The sequence below is a fragment of the Rhinolophus sinicus genome, chromosome 6 (genome assembly GCF_057876585.1).
Source record: "Rhinolophus sinicus isolate RSI-liver-muscle chromosome 6, RSI-T2T, whole genome shotgun sequence".
NCBI lineage: Eukaryota > Metazoa > Chordata > Mammalia > Chiroptera > Rhinolophidae > Rhinolophus > Rhinolophus sinicus.
In genome coordinates this window covers 11927409-11947071 of record NC_142506.1, presented here as the reverse complement: position 1 = coordinate 11947071, position 19663 = coordinate 11927409, and the positions used below count along the sequence as shown (strand labels likewise).

Sequence of the window (19663 nt, the reverse complement as noted above, 5' to 3'; positions counted from 1 at the left end):
ACTCTTGAGTCTGGCTGTCCAGTAGAGGACCATACGGGACGTGGAGAGGACCTGAAAGGGAATTGACCAGGTGTGGCTCTCTCAGAGATATTTCTCTCCCTGACCATTCCATTCACCGCGGATAGGGGGCACTTTACCTGTGGGTCAGACCATTCCCTTTATAGAAAACCTTGTTTTTCAGAAAAAAATAGAAAAAACAAACAAACAAAAAAACAACAACAATAGCAGCAAAACACTCACTTGGTAGAGAAACTGGAAGATAAGCATTCCTAACACACAGAGAAATAGCTAAGAGTGAAGGGGCTAGAATGGATCCTATGGTTATAGATCTCATTTCCATCACTTATTAGAGTGAGATGTTGGGTAAGCTACTTAATCTCTGTATTTCACCTGCAAAGTAAATGATGGCCATCTACCTAAAGTGCCTGGCATGGAATACACACTCAATAAATACTACTTGTTTTATTAGTAGTAATATTATTAGGAGATGGAACATCAAAGCAAAATATAGTGAAAAAAGGAAGTCTAAGCAATGCTCCCCATCACATATTCCAACAGCATGTTTTGGTTTCATTTTTTAAGTTACGCTCCATTAATAGCAAGTGGTACTTGTTTTGTTTGACAACATGAAGTTTCTTTTTAAACACAAAACTATATCTAATGACAATGTTTATAGATGGTAAATATAGTAGAGGAATGGCTGACTCAGGGAAACCAGATCCAGTGCAAGGCTCCCATTTTACACATCAGAAAGCAGTCTCCTTTTGCTAGTTTGTTACCTTTTATTTTATGTTCCACATATGAGTGAAATCATATGGTTTTTTTTGTCCTTTTCCATCTGACTTACATCACTTAGCATAATGCTCTCAAGATCTATCCATATTGTCGCAAATGGCAACAGTTCATTGTTTTTATGACCGAGTAATATTCCATTGTATATATTCCATTGTGTGTGTGTATATGTATATGTATATATATATGTATATATTTATATATATGATATATACCACATCTTTATCCATTGAAGGACACTCAGGTTGTTTTCATCTCTTAGCTATTGTAAATAATGCTGCAGTGAAGCTGAAGCAAATAATACTGAATGTCAACTATAATTTAATATATATATAGTCACAGGATGTGGAGTACAGCACAGGGAATAGAGCCAATGGAATTGTAACGGCTGTATGTGATGTCAGATGGGCAGTAGATTGGGGGAGGGGGTTATCACTTTGTGAGGGGATAAATGTCTATTACATTGTTTTGTACACCTGAAACTAATAAAAAATAATGCTGCAGTGAACCCTAGGGGTACATATATCTTTATGGTGTTTTCATATTTTTTGAGTAAATACCCAGGAGAGGAATTGCTGGATTATATAGTAGTTCTATAAAATGTGTGGTTACAGAAAGAAACTAGACTTCAGGTGGGGAACGCTCCGTAGAGTACACAGATGTCAAATTACAATCTTGTACACCTGAAAATTATATAATGTTATTAACCAAGATTACCCCAATACATGTAATTAAAAAGAAAAATAAAGCTGAGGCTCAAGGTTAACTGAATTGGATTCGTTCCACTGCTCTTTTCACTACCCAAGGCTTCCTGAAGTGCTTTGAGCCTGACTCCTCCAATCCAATTATTTGTGGGCCTGGACTGACTGACCCCTGCAGGCCCTCAGGGCTCAGCTCTCCGTTCCAGGGTTCCACCTTGCATCCTTCCTCACTGGCTCCATGCTGAGCATGCGAGGGGAGACCCTGCTGCTCCCTGACAGCTAAGTTAATAGACGAAGCACTGTCAGAGGCAAGCAGCCTAAGAGATAGAATTCATTAGGGTTCCATTAGGACTTCTCATTTGATTACTTGTTCAAAAAGTAATTTGATCATCAGTGCAGCTGTCTTAGCATGTGGGTCTTGTACATGCTGAGAGACAGAGGCTGGAAAATGCCTGCATTTGTCCCCAGATGCTCTTCCGTTTCCTCTGCAGATGGTTTGTTCAGCCTCTCCATCTCCTTTACTGAAACTTCCCTGTCTCAGAAGAAGGATTTGGTTCTTCAGGCCCCAGACTGAATTATTATCTGCATCTCCTTCCCCTCCCCAAGTTAGTTACACACACACCCTCCCAGTCTCCCCAATCCTGGCTGTATAGCCCCTCTATTTTCCCAGACTCTTTGCCTTGAAAAGTCAGACAGCTTTAATTCTTCACTCTGTACCTAGAGCCATAGCCAGGCCAGGGCTCTTCCTTAACCAGTTTCCATCTTCCCTCTTTCCATAGACTCTATTTCTTATCAGGATTGTTGCATTGGCCTCTTTCCTGGTATTTTAGCTTCCTACCCTTTTCCTGTTCACTTTATCTTCCATGTTCTTTCCACAACACAAGTTGGACCATACCACTCTCCTCTTCAGAAACCATCAACAGCTTCTGCTTCTTACCTCCAGAAGTGTTTCCTAAAGTCTGTTGCTTTGGAACGCCAAACCTCTGAGAACTGATTCATATTATATCCTTCTCGGGGATTTGAAATGCCCATTACCACGGGGTGAAGACTCTGAGAAGATTTCATGTTTCCCCAATGTTTTTGACTACGAAACTTTTTTCTTTGCATGATAACTCTTTATAGCTCATAAAAAGAAAATCTGGCCCCTAAGCGAATGTCAAATTTCCATAGGTTGACATTTAAACTCTCCCAAAATTTGTCTTCAAACTTCTTTTTCATCCTCACATTTCATCATATTACTCCCCACACACTGTGGCCTCTGAGTGCCCTGTCCTCACCATACAAATGTGCTCCGCTGCTTTTAGTCACACTGTTAGCCCATCCGGAAGTGTCTCCTTACTCTGCCCACCCCAACCTCTGAGCTCCATTTACCCATTTAGGAAAAAGATCGTCATCAAAGTTCAGAACAGGAGATGCCTCCTCCAGGAAGCTTTGTCCACCCCCACCTCCGTCAAATTAAATATTCTCTCTTCTTCCATCTGACAGCAAGTCACCTCCTTTTCTAGTTAATTCAGGCTATGGTAAGGTCAGTTGTTCACAGCTTGTTATGCATGACTCTGAGAGTGGCATCTCCTTAAATTTTGCATCCTTTCCTGGCCCTGAAATTGGATGTCCTTTGAGGTCCTGATATTAGGTCTCCACTAGGACATTAGAGCAATGTGGCTTTTGACCCAGCTAATCCTGCCCACCCCTGATTCTTACCATGTTGCCTTCGTAACTAACAATTCTTCATCTTCCCCTGGCCCCACTGAGTATACACCACGTAGTTTTATAAGCCAGTGGCTGACCCATCTCACTGTGAAAACATTTATTCTCAGCTGGGAGCAAAGTCATTCAATCTCCACCATGTAGTGAAATCCTCCAGGCCTATTTGTGTTGAACTCTTAAGGGCATCTTTCAGGTATTTGTGGAACAAGCTTTGTAGGGGTATTTTCCAGGCCGACATTTTAGCAGCCCCAGGATGAGCAAACATGGGTACTTTTTAAAAATCACATCCAGAGGCATCTATGCACATCCTATGCCACTATCCGAGCTACTCTGCAGCTTTACTTTTGGAGCTAGAGGAGCATTTAGCTTTCTCAGTGAGGTGATGTTTTGCAGGCTAAATTGCTCACCTCTTCTCCGCCAGGCAGTATGGGGCACGCATTCTCATCATTTCCCAGCTCCTCTATCTGGTCTGGTTCACTTTGCATCTTTATTGTCTCAAGCCTGTTTGGCATTTGCAGTTTCCGCTGTCTGCTCTTTCTTCTGAGCTTTCCTATAATTAGATGAACCACATTTGCCACTGCCAATTACAATATGTCTGTGAAAAAGAAATGGTGATATGTTTGTGCTTTGCAGGTTTTGATGAGCAATTAGGCTTTTTCGAGCATATGGAGCTGATGTGTCAGTCAGCCAATAAACATTTATCAAGAACTCACTGTATATGGCACACTGCTTGAGGGGCTTGGAGAATGGAATGAAGTAAACAAACACTTCCTCTTGGCCAACTCAGACACACACCCCCAGTGAGGAGAACCTTCTGTTCCAAAGCAATGTTTAATAGCACATCTGACTCCCAAGGGGCTTGAAGGGTCATCTGGTCCAATCTCTGAGGCCCAGAGAGGGAAAGAGACTCATGCAGGGTCACACAGCAGAGCCTGGTTTCGGGCTCAGTCCATGCATTTCTGCACTAAGCTTCCACAGAGGACAAGCCTTTTTCCAAGGACTGAAGGGTAGGAGAATGGCCACAGCAGCCGGGATCAAATCAGGGACAGCTTCTTGAAAGATGTATGTGTTGAGCCAGGTCGTGAAGGCAGTGCAGGGTGGGCTACACAGTGAGCAAGACCCTTACCTTAGCAGACTTTCTAAGCCCTTTGTGTGAGATTTCAATAAAGCACAACTGTTCTCCTGCAGTTTTGTTAATTCCACATGCACAGGAAAGGACTGACACCTTTTCGTCTTGGACGTCTGCCTTCAAAATACTTCATTTTCTGTTCACTGATAAAGACATGGTGTCCATTTGATTAAATAGGAATCTGTCATTGTAGTCGTGCAAAACGGGGGATAATTACATCTCAGAGGGCCAGCATCTGATCAGAGCCTCTCCTCTATTCCACTGCTGTATTTCTGGTGTCATTTTATAAGGCTGTGAGGATCTATTTACCTGTCTTTCTGCATCCGCCCCTCTATATTGTGAGCTTACGGAAATCTTGTTAACCCGTTCACTTTGTGGCACATCGTAAACGCACACTAAATGTGGGTTATCCTTGTGAATGGATGGATGTGTCATTTAATAAATAATGAAGTGTGGTAAAGTGCATCATCTTGGTTGCATTGTAAGCTGGAAATGTTGCTTTTGTTAAAATAACGACTTTTTTATGGAGAAAAGGGTTTTAATCAGTTACGTAATTTGGCTGATGGTGATACTAGGTTGAATGAGGGAAAACATTCTTTTAAAAAAGCAACTCAGATTCACCACTGAGCCGCATGTATCTCACTGGGGTGGTTGAGGCCCAGGCATCTCCTCTCTTTCCCTCATTCCCCACTTTCCTTCAACTACCACGTCCAGCTATACATGAAACACGGTGCCCTCCCTTTGCATTCCCACTCTCACATCCTGGTTCAAGCATTCGTCATCTCCTGCCTAGACTGTTATCTAGTCTGTCGGTATTCCAACTGCTCCAAGGAATTAAGGTAGTTTAATTATGAGAATGTCTTTCTGCTGAAATGAAATCTGTCTGCCTAGACTTACCTTCTATTCGTGGGTCATTTTTTTTCCTTTTTCAATTGCAGCTGACATATAATATTATATTAGTTGTACAGCATCGTGGTTAGACATGTATATAATTTATGAAGTGATTCCCCCGATAAGTCTAGTACCCCCTGACATCATGCCTTGTTATTACAACAGCATTGACTATATTCCCTCTGCTGTACTTCACATCCCTGAATATATTTATAACTGCCAATTTATACTTCTTAAAATCCCTTCAGAGAAAGACAAACACCATATGATTTCATTATATGTGGAATATAAAAAAAAAAAAAAAATCAACGAACAAATCAGAAACAAACGGGGGGCAGCCGGATGGCTCAGTTAGTTGGAGCACAGGCTCTTGGCAACAAGATGGCCGGTTCGATTCCTGCATGGGATGGTGGGCTGTGCCCCCTGCAGCTAAGATTGAGAGCGGTGACTGGACCTGGAGCTGCACTGTGCTCTCCATAACTGGACTGAAGGACAATGACTTGGAGCTGATGGGCCCTGGAGAAACACACTGTTCCCCAATATTCCCCAATAAAAAAAAATTTTTTTTAATGAAAAAAAACACACAAAAGAAAAACAGAAACAAACTCAGATACAGAGAACAAATTGATGATGGCTGCTAGACAGGAGGGGTGTTGGGGGGATGGGTGAATAATGACTGTCTTACAGATGAGGTAATTGTGTGGCATTGTCAGTCTTCCTTGCCTCTCCTCCTCCTTCTAACCAGCACTTGTTCTGTGTGTGGTAGGTCCCTTCATCTGGGCTGCAAGGGCTCCCTCCCATTGACCCGCCGGATGTCACCCAGATCTACTCGGTTCCTGCCAGCATTCGGCCAGTGCTGAGTAAATACCGAGTGGAGGTATGGTGCCCGAAAGGATTGAATTAATCTTTGAGACTAAAGGGCAGTATGGTGCATTGTATGAGGGAATTGTGGGGTGGAAAGGAGATATAGGTGGTCAGACAGAGCCCTCACGTTACTGCCCAGTCCTTTCCTGGAAGGACAGACGGTGGTTCTGGGGCAGCATGTCTGGCTTTCCTGCTGGCTCCTCCCTTGGTCTTTGATGGCCCCTCTGCTGGTCCTCTCCACAGGTTCTCTTCTGGGGAGTCCGAGAGATGAAGAAGGTGCAGCTGCTGTCGGTGGATCGTCCTCAGGTTGTCATTGAGTGTGGGGGACGAGGCGTCAGGTCCTGTGTGATCCAGAGCTACAAGAACAACCCAAACTTCAACGTCCAGGCAGACGCTTTTGAAGTGGTGCGAGCCCCCCGTCCTCCCACGTGCTCACCCCTTCATTCTCACTCATGGGATCCGCTCCTTCATTAACTGGCTTCGGGAGATGTTTTCAAGTTCGGGGAGCCCACTACCTGCAAGGAAGAACAGTCTAATTTAGTGAAAAACCACAATTGCAGAATGGGATACAATAGATGTTTGTTGTTTTGTTTTGAAAGGTTCCAGCTTAGATCACACAGTTCAGTCAAATCAGGTTTACCATGGTTCCCCAAGCGTAGCCCCCATTCATCAGCACCAATGTTACCTGGGAATTTGTCAGACATGCAAATTCGCAGGCCCTACTGCAGACCTACTGAATCAGAAAGTGTAGGGGGCAGGGGCCCAGGCATCTCTGGTTTAACAAGCGCCCCCACGCTACCCTATGCAGGCTAAAGTTCGAGAACCCCTAGCTTAGAAGATACCCTCACAAAACATATTTTAATGGTTAAATGTTTTTTAAAAAATGATTTGTATAGACCCTGTTTCCCCAAAAATAAGACCTAGCTGGACAATCAGCTCTGATGTGTCTTTTGGAGCAAAAATTAATATAAGACCTGATAGTATATATTATATTACATTACATTACATTATAAGACCCGGTCTTATATTATAGTAAAATAACACCAGGTCTTATATTAATTTTTGCTCCAAAAGACACATTGGAGCTGATGGTCTGGCTAGGTCTTATTTTTGGGGAAACACGGTAGCTTGTCAGTAGTTTGTTTATATGTGAACTTACGCTTCTAAAGTGATGTGGGGGCTTTTTGGTTGTTTTTTTTTCTTTTTGGCATCTGTGCTTTTGTTTATTTCAATATTTCAACATACTTTTTTGTGTGCTCTGATTTGGAACTAACTGTGAAGAAAGTGTTTGCTTTATCCAACCCAGTCAGTCAGTGCCAATGGACACATTTGCTAACTCTGCAAAGAGTGGAATTCAAGAATGTGCACGGCGTTTGCAAACCTTTCACACCAAGCTTTGTTGAGCTTCGGGGGGCTTCCAGGGAAACAAGTGGGCAGGGCACTGGCCCCTCACCCTCAGCTGCATTTTAAATGGCTCACCTTTCCACTGATTGATTATCTTGGGCCTGTGCTCAAACATTCATTGGACATGAGAGTGCGCCTGGTAAATAATGACAAAATAAGAAGTTTGACAACTACCGCCATTTGGAAGTTTGTGATTTTTTGCAATTGAAACGTGGGATGAACTTTTAGTGCCACTCCTCATGTTTTGGGTGATTAGTCCCTGGCCGGGGAAGGCAATACTCCAGGTTTCTGGCAAGTGGCAGGGGTGGCCTGGGAGGACAGAATGACAAGGCGGGGACAGAGGGAGGATGGGTGCCCAGCTTGCTTTGGTCCTGCCCCTACGTAGGTCAGCAGGGCGTCAGCAGCCAGGCTGAGCCCAGGTGCCCTCCCCCCTCCCCCACTTCATTGCGGCCTCTCCTCCCAGGAGCTGCCTGAGAATGAGCTACTGCACCCACCCCTGAGCATCTGCGTGGTGGACTGGAGAGCTTTCGGGAGAAGCACGCTGGTGGGCACCTACACCATCAACTGCTTGAAGCAGTTTTTGTGTCAATCCAGGGAGCCCCTGGCCCTCACCTCCCAGGTGGATGGAACCCACGCTGAGCAAGGTAGGAAGCGCCTCCTAGATGCTGGAGCCGCGGACTGCAAGGCCGGCTGTGGTGCCTGCAGGTGGCCCCACACGAAAGTGCCCCACGGTCAAGTGGATCTTTCTGAAGAATTTGCTCCTTATGTCCCCTCTTCTTCTTTAGTGGCCAGATTCTGGCTTTAAGACTGACACCAGGGTCAACCGCTCCAAGAAGGCTTCCTTGTCTATTACGCATGTTCCCTCCTGCCTCCACTCCCTGACATTTGTCTTTGCTTGATGGGACTTCAGTTTGTTCTGCTTGGGATCTCAGGGGCACAGAGTTGAGTTCCTTGCGCTTCTCGGTTCGTGCTGAATGATTATCACTGGTCTGGTCAAAGCTTCCCCTATATCCACCCCATCCAGTGCCTCGCCCCACTGTGGGCTCCACAAGGCCAATCCTTACAAAATACAAATCTGTTTTATTTGCGTTTCTGAAACAGTGCTGTAACCTTCCTCTGGTTTCCTACTCTTTTCACTCCAAGCTGTTTTAAGATCTACCCATACAGCTGTGTTAGCTTGTTACCACCACTGCCTGCTGCATCTACCCCAGTTTGCTTTTCGTTTTCCTTTGTATTGGACCCCTAGGCTGCCCCCAACTCCCCACTTCCGCAAACAATGCTGTGATAAATGACCACAGCTCATTAACATTACCGTGAGGGATCAATAACAAACACGACCATTTATCGATTACCTATTATGCACCAGAAGCCTTACATCCTGATCTCGTTTATCTCTCCCCCACCCCCGTGAGATGGGTCTTTTCACTGGCATTTTATAAATAAGGAAAATGAGGTTCAGAGATGTTAGGAACTTGCCATATTTGCATGCAGATCTGTCTGATTCCCAGTATTGGGTCCCTGAAATGACCACCCTGGATTGTAGCCCAGTTGCCTGACCCGATGTGCTTCCATTTCAGCTATTTCAGACTCGCTAATAGTCACTGAGCCCTCTGGGACCCTCAGGTCCTCCCAGGAACCCCCAGCAGATCACGTCTATGTGGATATTGAACCGCCTACCACAGTGGTGCCTGACTCTGCACAGGGTCCACAGGCCAGTGTGACAGACATCCCAGATTCATCCCCTATGCTGGAGCCTGAACACAAACCAGCAGCCCAGGAGCCACCCACAGGGGGAAAAGCTAAGGTCAGAATATGATCCCTCTTTCCATTAATCGGCTCGTTAGAGTTTGTATTAGAGGTTCTACATACTAATCCTCCCACCTACTAGCTGTGGGACCATGGGCAAGTGACTTCACCTTTCTGAGCATCAGTTTCCTCATCTGTAAAATGGGGATATCGACACACACTTCACAGCACTGTTATAGAATTAAATAAGTCAATGTATATGAAATGATAGTGCCAGTCAAATGGGACAGTAATATTTATTTGAACAGAAACGCTTCTGAATTCATTAGCTTGAAATGACAATGGTTTCTTTATCTAGGCCTAATCCACAGATCTTTAGAACCTACCTTGTACAAGGTCATGTGGGATGAAAAGATGTATCTTCTGGATTCTAAAAAGATGTGAGACTTCTCATCCCCATCCAGCTGAGAGTCTGGCATGGGAGATGGACAAGTACACAAAGAACCATAACACAAGGATGTGATTCATTCATCTAAGTCATAAATCTGTGTGCAAAAATCCTGACGTATCAATTGACTTAGAGAAGAAAGCCGTTTTTAGAAAGTCCCGAGAAATTGCCTGCCCAGCAAATGGTAAAGGCTGAAATAGAAAGCAGAGGCGGATAGATGAATGGGTGTTTGCTCAGGCTGTTCCCATCTCACCCAGGTTCAGAGTGACCCCCTATGACACCCAAGGGGTCCTCTTCATCCCACCAGCGTTGCGCCTGCCACTATATGTTAGACTTCCCAGTTTAAGTGTTTGTGGCCACGATAGAACTGTGGGCCCCACCAAGCTAGAGATGGTTTTTGTTTTTTAAACATCTCTGTATTTCCTGTACTTGATAGACAGGCTGGCACATAATAGCTCTGTACTCAAGAGACGTCTGAGAGGGAATGGATGAAGGGTTCATGCTGTGTCTTGCATAGATATAGCCTCCTCCACGGGGAAACTGTCTCCCCCCACAAATGCCTCCTTTCCGCCATATACGTATCACTGCCTCTCCCATCCCATCACTTACGTTGTAGGTGTCATTTATTTGTACCACTTCGAATCAGAAATAATGCTAAAGGAGACCTGTCTATATTATGTCACTTAATCCTCACAACAGTGACGTGGGCAGGTGTTATTGTCACTCGTTGAGGAAACTGAGCCTCAGCAAGTCCATATTAATTGCTTAATGATTTATAACCCAGGTCTGTCTGAAGCTAATGTCCTTTCTACGATACCACGTTGTATCATATGCCTGTCTCCTCTCCTGAACACTAAGCCTCCCAATGCAGGGATTGTGTCTAATTGTCCTTATATCCCCTCTGTCCAGCACAGTATCTCACTTCTACTTAATAAGTGTTTGCTGAATAAACAAATGAATGGATGACCAAATTATTAAACATTCATTTACTGAAGTGGGACAGAGAACTGCAACCATAAAACCTGTCAATACCTCCATCCACCTTGCAGAGGGTACCAGGAAGCCAGTCAGCCACCAGCATGCAGATCCATGAGGCCTCACTAACCATCCATCTTCATACCTTGCCAGGATGCCAGGAAACCTTCCCAGAGGTCCAGCAAAAGGAGAAAGAGAACCATAGCAGATGAATCTGCTGAGAACGTCATTGACTGGTGGTCCAAATACTATGCTTCCCTGAAGAAAGCACAGACGGTAGAGTCTCCCCTGGCTGTGACAGTGACAGGACTCAATAGGAAAGCACAGCACCCTCTACTCTCCCCCCAAATCCCACATTATCCCCTCTTTTAAGTTCCACTATTGGTAAGCCTGACTCAGGTGTGATTCTGTTAACTGTAGAAGGTTCAAAATCTGAGAGGACAGGGATCCAGAATTGCTATATCCCCACCCTCTGGCTAGAGCGGGCCCTAGGACCACAGGTTCTGATGTAAATGCTGGAAGGACGTGCAGTCCAGCCTGACACCTGGAGAATCTGCCCAGCAGTCAGACCCGGAGAGGTCCAGCCAGGAGGAATGGGGTCTCTGGACAGGTGGGCATCAGCAATGGGGGCTTCAACTACACCTGGACATACCCAGGTAACAGGGCCCTAGGTCTTCGGCAGGACTCTAAATTCATATGGGGGACTATCAAGGTAAAGGCAGAGATCTTGGCTTTAGCAAATGGGAATAATCAGCAGCTTGCCAGAGCCGGGCCTCATGCACATGGAACAAGAAAGGGATCGAGTTATAAAGCTGGAGAACCAGTGGGGAGTGGGTCTGGGGATTCAGGCCAAAGCTCAGTGGCTGAATTAGGTAAGATGTCACTTCCCCGAGTAAGAAAAGAAAGGAATATTTATCAGGTATTATCATCGTACCTATGAATTGAATAGAAAGTTTTCTGATTCTTTAGTTTGGAAAGACCATAGTTGCTTCATCTAGGACCATCCATGAAGATTGATATATAGTTAAATAAATAAACCAAATGTGAGTCCCTGCCTCTAACCTCCTTCCTTTTTTTAAGCCCCTCCCCCTTTCTCTGCTAACCTCCTCAGTCTGTAGGATCAACCCAATGACCCAACAGGCCAATAGGTAAAACTCATAGCTCCAGACTCAGGTGATGCTGCAGGGAGATGAAAAAATACTGCGAGAGAGTTTGCTTTCCCACAGGCTGAGAGGAGGTTGTCCATGGAGGCCAAGGGCGTCTGCAGCCCAAAGCTCTTTTCTTGGTTGTGTGGGTCCCTCTTCTCTAGGGCACACATCTCACTGCACTAAGTTCTAGGTCTTAGCAGTGAGGCTTCATCTGGGGCTAGTTAGACACTGTTCGAATACTCTTTAATAATGGCGTCCCTGAGAGTGGAGAAGGCTACGATAATTGGAACTCTTAGCAGTCAGGATTAATGAAGGAGGAATGCCAGTGTCTGTAATCTTGTTTCTCTCTTTTCTCAAAGGAAAAAGAGAGAGATCTCAAAGAGAAAAAAGGCAATACAGGTAAGTATAAGTAGCTGTTCTGGGGACAGCTGATCAGAGAATAAAGCCATTCAGGTGAGAAAAATTATAAAATGGAATCCATGGGAGGTATATTAGAGCACTACCCCCTTATTTCCCAAGTGAGGAAACCATCTCAGGAAGACGACAACTCTTTAAAAAGTCATGTTGCTGATTTGAGCTGGACTGGAACCAGATTCCAGGCTCCTGAATCCAGTTCAGTGCTGAAATCAACCCTTTGGCTCACGTCCCTACATTGACAGTCTTAATATAGAAACAACAGAGTGAAAATAGAACTGAGCTGAGATAACAGGCCAAAACCAACATGAAAAACTTTACTAGAGGTGACCTGGATTTAGGTTCCCAAACTCAGTTTACAAGGGTTGCATGGATCTGGTTTGGCAGAAATTAAATGAAAGAAGCCTCTGGGATTAGAAATGACCGCAAACTGGATTCAAGCCAATGGTAGGTCTTGACCTAAAAATCAACAGGAACACACACTGGCCAGCACTGTTTCAGGTGACACTGGTGGAAGTAAGAAAATCAGAGTCAGGCTCAGTGCCTCAGCCCACTCCTAGTTAGCTTATTTCATTCTAAGGCCAATCTCATGACATAAGCAATATTATCTTCATTTTGCAAATGATGAAACCAAGGTATGAGGAGGTTGAACAGCTCAAGTTTCCATAGCTAGAAAATAGCAGAACTAGAAGTCTGTCTCAGATTTCTAGAGGCTGCTCCTAAAAAATTAACGAATAATCTCTCTAACTACATTTGTCACTTTGTGCAAGACCCTTAGCATATTTGAGCCTCAGTTTGATGAACTAAATGACTCCCAAATTTCTAAACAGATCTGAGAAGGGATGTAAAAGCTTTGGAGTGAGTCTGTTCTGGGTCTCTTCTCTGCTAGTTGGATGACTGGGCAAAGTACTTACCCCTCTTTGCGTAGTTTACAGAATTCTTACGTCTACCAGGACAGGCCAGCACATTGTGTGGCCCCAGGCAATCTGTTGACATTGCATTGCTGTGTGAGTAACACTTCTGGCTGTCCTGCAGTGCACAGACTGCATGGCTATATGTATCAATCCTACAGCAAAATAGTGCTATTTCTTTTTGCAAACAAGGGTCATGACCCATACCAGAGCAAAGGGGAAGAGGGAGCTTGACTTAGTTTCTTCTCATCTCAACAGCCATGAGAAGTCTAACAATTTCCACTAAATATCTACAGAGGTAACATCAGATGAGGTCGTGGTGAATATAGATGGCCCGAAGAAGAAGAAAGACAAAATACTCAAGAAGAAACTCAAAGAAGATGAAATCCCCAACCTGGCAGTCTTGAAGGTATGTGGACACAACCATGGCAGCCATGGATGGGGTGGGAAGCTCAGAAGGGGAATTCTGTTGGTACTTCAGTCAATCCTACTAATACCTTTGTCTGAACTTACTTTGTCTACATGATAATCATTGATGCAGAGAAACTTTAACAAGCATGCAAGCCAAGACAACGGAGCTTGCTAATTTTCCATTTCCTACATCCTCATATTGAGAAGGGGCATGACTTCCGTTGGTTAGCCTGAATCCAGGAAGGTGATTTAGAGTGTATGAGTTCTCCTGGGCTCACCTCTTGGAGCTTAATGTCATCATGCAGATGTGTACACAGTCAGAAGAGCAGGAGTTTCACCTCTAACTCAAGTCAGTTCTATCAGACCAATTTTAACATTAGCCAGAGGCTATTAGCTAGAGACATATTTATGGATATGAAAATTGGGAGAGCGAAAATTATGTATCTAGATAACAAATTTAGATAAGTCATTTTGATAGGCAATTTGAATAAATGATTTAATTATATTACCAAACCTAAAACTCAATTCAATTTTTCATTTCTAAAGTATGTATATAATTTCCTGCTTGGAAAATCCATGTTGATATGCATTACAATAAAAAAAAATATTCTACCACTTTATATGTGTTAAGAATTAGATGTTTAATGAACATGTATTGATTTGAATGTCCTCAAAATATCTGTAGTAGTCTATAATCTAACAACCAATGTCAGCACTTAACTGTAAAAAGGTTTGTCATATGTATACTTGTATTTAAAAACATTTTGGGTTTAGCTATACTTCTTGGAATTTCAAACGTTATCAAAAAGGTTTTTATAAATTTCAGCATGGCAGTTAGTTCCAGGAATGCTGAGTCAATCATATTCCTTATTTTGCTAAAGATCAATTAATGGTAGACTAGGTTTTTCCAACGGGTGTATATCAAGGCTGGCTTTGGAGAACCTTGACATTTCCCCTTAAATAAACCCTGGGCCTTCCTTTCTCTGAGCACTCTCTTTTCCCTTCTCCCTCAAGATATACGATGGTGACCTCGAGAGTGAATTTAACAATTTTGAAGACTGGGTGAAAACTTTTGAGCTCTTCAGAGGCAAATCTACGGAAGACGACCAAGGCCTTGATGGAGACCGAGTCATAGGAAAGTTTAAGGCAGGTTCTGAAGTTAACTCTTTTATTTGGCTCTCCGGTCCGTAAATGTCCAACATGACCGCATTATGTTAATGAGGGATTGTGGTGTGGGACGTATGTAAGGAAAATCCTTCATCTTGACACAAGACCCTCCCTAGAAGCCCACAAGACCTAGCCCAAGTCTTTTGAGATGTTTGGTTCACGGCCAGTGGCTGGAATTCAGTCCCATGGACTGTAAGGAGACAGAGTTGTTACCTAAAAAGATCAGGGAATTTTACTTTGCTTTTCCCACTCTTGACCTACCAAATGTATGAGTTATGCAAACGTACCAGTTGGATGATTAAACTAATCAAACAACGCAACTGCTTCATCTGGCAGACGTATGGTGTCAGCATCACAAAGTAGCAATCAATACGTGCTATGCTGGGCCCTTCATATGCAGTGTGGAGGTTGCAGTTTGCCCACGTGCATTTGGACCCTAGTTATCATACTAAGCAGCGTCATGACCTTGAACAGTACTTGACCTCCTTAAGCCTCGGTCACAGCACCTGAAAATGGGAATACTGTAGTCAGGATTGAATGAGATAGCGGAAAAAGGACAAGCTCAGCCACTCCATGGAAAAGGCACTCAGTATCCCATCTGACTCTTCATGTTCCTCACATAACAGCGTGGGGGGAGGGTGTTACTGTGCCAACACGGATTCACTGATGGAACATGAAGCTCAGATAAAGGAGGTTATGTGACTTTCCGAATGATACGCCGAGGGCCAGGGGAGTGCCAACCCCGGTCCTGTTGGATCTCAGGCTGTGCCCATTTCCCCAGTGCTATGCCCTCTTAAGTTTTTTGGTGGGCATATGACTATGTCATTTCAATGGGTTGCACTTTGTGGTTCCAGGGCTCCTTCTGCATTTACAAAATCCCTGAGGATTCCAGCACCGAGGACGGCGGGCAGCTGAGAATCCTGCAAGGGATTCCCCCCAACCACCCCGTGAAAGTCCTGATCAGGGTGTACATCGTGGCGGTGAGCTCTCTTGTTTACGCCGAGGGGCTGTCGCAATCTGCTCGGGCTGCCATGACAAAATGCCACAGCCTGGGTAACTTAAACAATAGATGTTTATTGTTTCACAGGTAGGAGGCTGGGAGTCCATGGTCAAAGTACCGTCAGGGCTGGTTTCTGGGGAAGCTTCTCTACCTGGCTTGGAGATGGCCACTTTCTTGCTGTGTCCTCACATGGCTTTTCCTCTGTGTGTGCATCCAGAGAGAGAGAGAGAGAGAGAGCAAGAGAAAAAGAGAGAGAGAGAGAGAGAGAGAGAGAGAGAGAGAGAGAGAGAGCAAGAGAAAAAGAGCGAGAGAGAGAGAGAGAGAGAGAGAGAGAGAGAGAGAATCTTGTGTCACTTCCTTTTCTTATGAGGCCACTAATCTTACCAGATTAGGACACCACCCTTATGACTTTCTTAACCTTAATTACCTCCCTAAATGCCCTATCTCCAAATCACATGGGGAGTCAGGGCTTCAACATATAAATTTTGAGAGGACATAGTCAGTCCGTAACAGGAGGTATGAAGGTTGGGTGGTAACATGGCCATTTACTGACTGGCCTTTCACTCAGAGAAAATACTTCCCAGGCATATAGGACTTCTCTGTGTAGTTTCAGTTCCTCCTTGGCTTTGCTGCTAACTGGGAAGGAAACCAAATATGCTGGAAATTGGCAGCTCACAGGCAAAACTGTTAGAACAGGGCAGCTGTTACTGTGAAATCTTCGCCCCACCCCACCCCCCTCCCCAACTATGGCTCTGTGGCAGAAAGAAATTTCATTTTGATGTATTTCTGAGAAAAAATATTATCTGCCCTTCTGTCTGAACATGAGAACACTAAACTTTAACTGTGAAACTTTTTGAACTGATTGCCAGCCAGGAAGCTCGGGACCAAATCTGATGCTCAATCAAAGAAATTGTCTGCCGAACCTTTATGGTTTATGCATTTGTTTTTATCTTCTGACCTTGGAGTTGATTTTCATAATCTTATTTGATTGCGGTAGTCTTATTTTATATTAACTGTTTGCCTAAATTGCCTGCATCCTTTTTTAAAAAAATAGAAATGAAGCATAAAACAAAGACAAATGATTCTTTAATGCAAAGGAGGAACTAAATGTTCCCTTTCCATCATGCAGTTCTCATGTTTCCTTCACCATCATCTCCATGACCACGGTCAGAGAGGTTGAGATTAGAAGTACTTGTAAAGAATCACTGGCACTGCTGAGTAGTCTATATTAAACACCCACCCACAGGATACTTTAGACTAACCTTTTCTAAATTTTGTCTTGGGAGTTTTCTTTGGAGAGAGAATTAATATACGTTTCTTGGAAACGGACCATGTGTACAAATACATTTGAGAAATGGTGCACATAATATTTCTTCCTTTCACCAACCCCTGAGATTCACAAAGTTCATTAGCACATTCAAGGCTCTGAGAATTCCAGAAGCAAAGAAACCTATTTAATGGTTGAAACTTTAACCGAATTTTTAAAATTTATTGCCCCACACCTTCCTCCCACCCCGCCCCACAGAAAATCCTGCAGAACTGTGGGTCTATGGGACACAGTTTAGGGAATCCAGAAATAGAAGTGATGAACAGTAGAAGAAGAGGGAGAAGTTTTTCGGACCACAGAGACTGGGGACGGATGATTGATTGATTGATTGATTGATTGATTGATTGATTGATTGATTCAGCAAATGTCCACAGCACATGTTCTATGTATCTGGTACCCCCTAGACAAAGGCCAGGAATGCAGACCAAGTTCTGGCTCAGGAAGCAGCGTGGAGGAGGAAGGGGCTTGGGCTGGAACCTGAGGACAAGCAAGACTTGAACAAATGAAGAGTCAGAGGGTGGTGGCCCTGGGTTGTAGGAAGTAGGATAAATGCACTGCGATTGTGGGCCGTCCATGCTTTTCACGGACATTCTAGGGATTGTGGTTGTGTGGTTTGCTCTCTCACACTAAGATTTAATCAATTAACTATGTAATACGTTAATTTAAAAATATTTTAATTTAATAAAACACCAAGTGAAAAATAATCCTACTTAAAAGTTGCATAAAGAAATAAAAATCTCCCCATTTCTGCAATTCTACCCCCCCACACCAGAAATAACTTACTATTTTATGTATATGCAACTACATCTATCTCTATTTCCACTTGTCTACAATTCCATCCAGGTTGAGATGGCAAATAGGATCCCTACATTGTGGTCAAGCTTGGCAAAACTAAATAGAGCTCTGCTTCATGCATAACATATTGAGTTTCCGTTCTCTTTTCTTACCTCGTAATGTAACTTGGGTGTTTTCCCAGATCAGTACATATTGGTCTTCCTCATTCTTCCTGGTGGCCACCTAGTATTTTCCTGAGTTAATGTTAGTGCCCGTTTATTCATTCATTTATCAAATATTAAGAAGACCTTGTTCGAGGTCCATATAATGAACAAGACCGACAGTACCCTTGCTTACGTGGAGATTACATACTAGTCGGGGGAGGCTGGGAGGGTTAAGAAGGTATAAAAATAAACAAAGAAACGGATAAATGAAATGAATGTCAGAGAAAACTGCTATGGAGAGAGTTAAAATTGGGGGATGTGACAACAGAAGTGACTATTTTGGATTGAGTTTCTCTCTAAGTAATTGACATATAAGTTGTTTACAAATGTGGCTATTAAACAATGTTCTAATGAACATCCTTGAAAATGTAGCTTTGTGTGCTTATGCCATTCTATCTGTGGGACAGAGTTCTGAAAATGGGATTGTTTCTCACTCAGTTCTCACCTCTGCAGAGTTGCTCCATCTTTTCAGTATCATTCCTCAGTAGTCCCTGCCACAGCCTTCTTTTACAAAGTGTTTGCTTGTGATGGTTTAATGCCCAGCTTGTCTGGAGTCAGACTTCACTCTGAGAAACAGATCATTACTCAACCAGTCAGTGCTAAGTGCAAGAGTGACAGGGTCATGAATTCAGAGCCCGTAACTTCTGGGAGGAGCCTTCAGGGGTCCACCCCATGATTTCACAGATAGCTCTCAGAGAGGTGACGTGACTTGCCCAAGATCCCACGACTGGTTAGAAATAGAAGTAGAGTTCCAATTCATGCCTTCGGCCTCCTGGTCCAACATATTCCTCATTACTTTGCACTAAGTGCTGCTTTCCACTGAGGAGATGACTCCAGAGAAAGTTGAACTTGGGCAAAACTCGTAACTTTTCTATTAACAGCAAAGCAGAGAGGCTAAAGAGTGGTTTTAGCCTTGGCTGCACACTCATTAGGGAGCGTCTAAAAATCCCAAAGCCCAAGGCCAGTTAAATCAGAATATCTGGGGATGGAACTCAGTCAATTTTTTTTTAAACCTCCCGAGTGATCTCAGGGTGTGCAGCCAGTGTTGAGAACCATCGGGCCAAAGGGATTTCCTTTCTCTTCCCCAGGCATTTAATCTTAGCCCAGCTGATCCAGATGGCAAATCAGATCCCTACATTGTGGTCAAGCTTGGCAAAACAGAAATCAAAGACCGGGACAAATACATTCCCAAGCAGCTGAACCCAGTGTTTGGAAGGTTAGTGGCCGCTGGACTCATGTTGCGCTGTCCTGTGCCTTTGCTCCTGCTGCATATCTGTCGGGGGCTGCTGTGTGTACATGTGCGCGTCTGAGTAAATGGTGGCAGGAGGTTAAATGCTGACTTCTGCTTGATCATAGCCAATCAATCCTAACCTTCACGGAGAAAGGCCAAATTCTTCATGTGGTCCCTTCAGGAATTAGGTGGTACATGGTGAGCTTCATGCCCAGGGTTTTCCAAAATTTCTTCAATGTTGATCTTTTCTACATTCAGCCTCCTGCATGTCGTCAGAGACGTTTCCGGTTTACAAACAAAGCAACCAAGGCCCAGAGAACCACTGGAGGCCCAGAGAGGTTTAGAAACTTTTTCAGGTTCACACAGCTCATGAGCGGAGGAGAAGGGACCAGACTTTTG

General features: G+C 43.9%; 1 protein-coding gene across 1 annotated transcript in view; it reads left to right on the top strand.

The window, feature by feature from the left end:
• Positions 1–19663, top strand: part of FER1L6 (fer-1 like family member 6) — a 103166-nt gene that overhangs the window by 63233 nt on the left and 20270 nt on the right. Inside the window, exons 23-32 of the mRNA XM_019720433.3 lie at positions 5987–6097; positions 6328–6489; positions 7952–8132; positions 9066–9292; positions 10811–10933; positions 12165–12204; positions 13427–13539; positions 14556–14687; positions 15563–15688; positions 19122–19249. Coding sequence (XP_019575992.3) covers positions 5987–6097; positions 6328–6489; positions 7952–8132; positions 9066–9292; positions 10811–10933; positions 12165–12204; positions 13427–13539; positions 14556–14687; positions 15563–15688; positions 19122–19249 — 1343 coding nt within the window. The remainder of the gene's footprint in view (positions 1–5986; positions 6098–6327; positions 6490–7951; positions 8133–9065; positions 9293–10810; positions 10934–12164; positions 12205–13426; positions 13540–14555; positions 14688–15562; positions 15689–19121; positions 19250–19663) is intronic.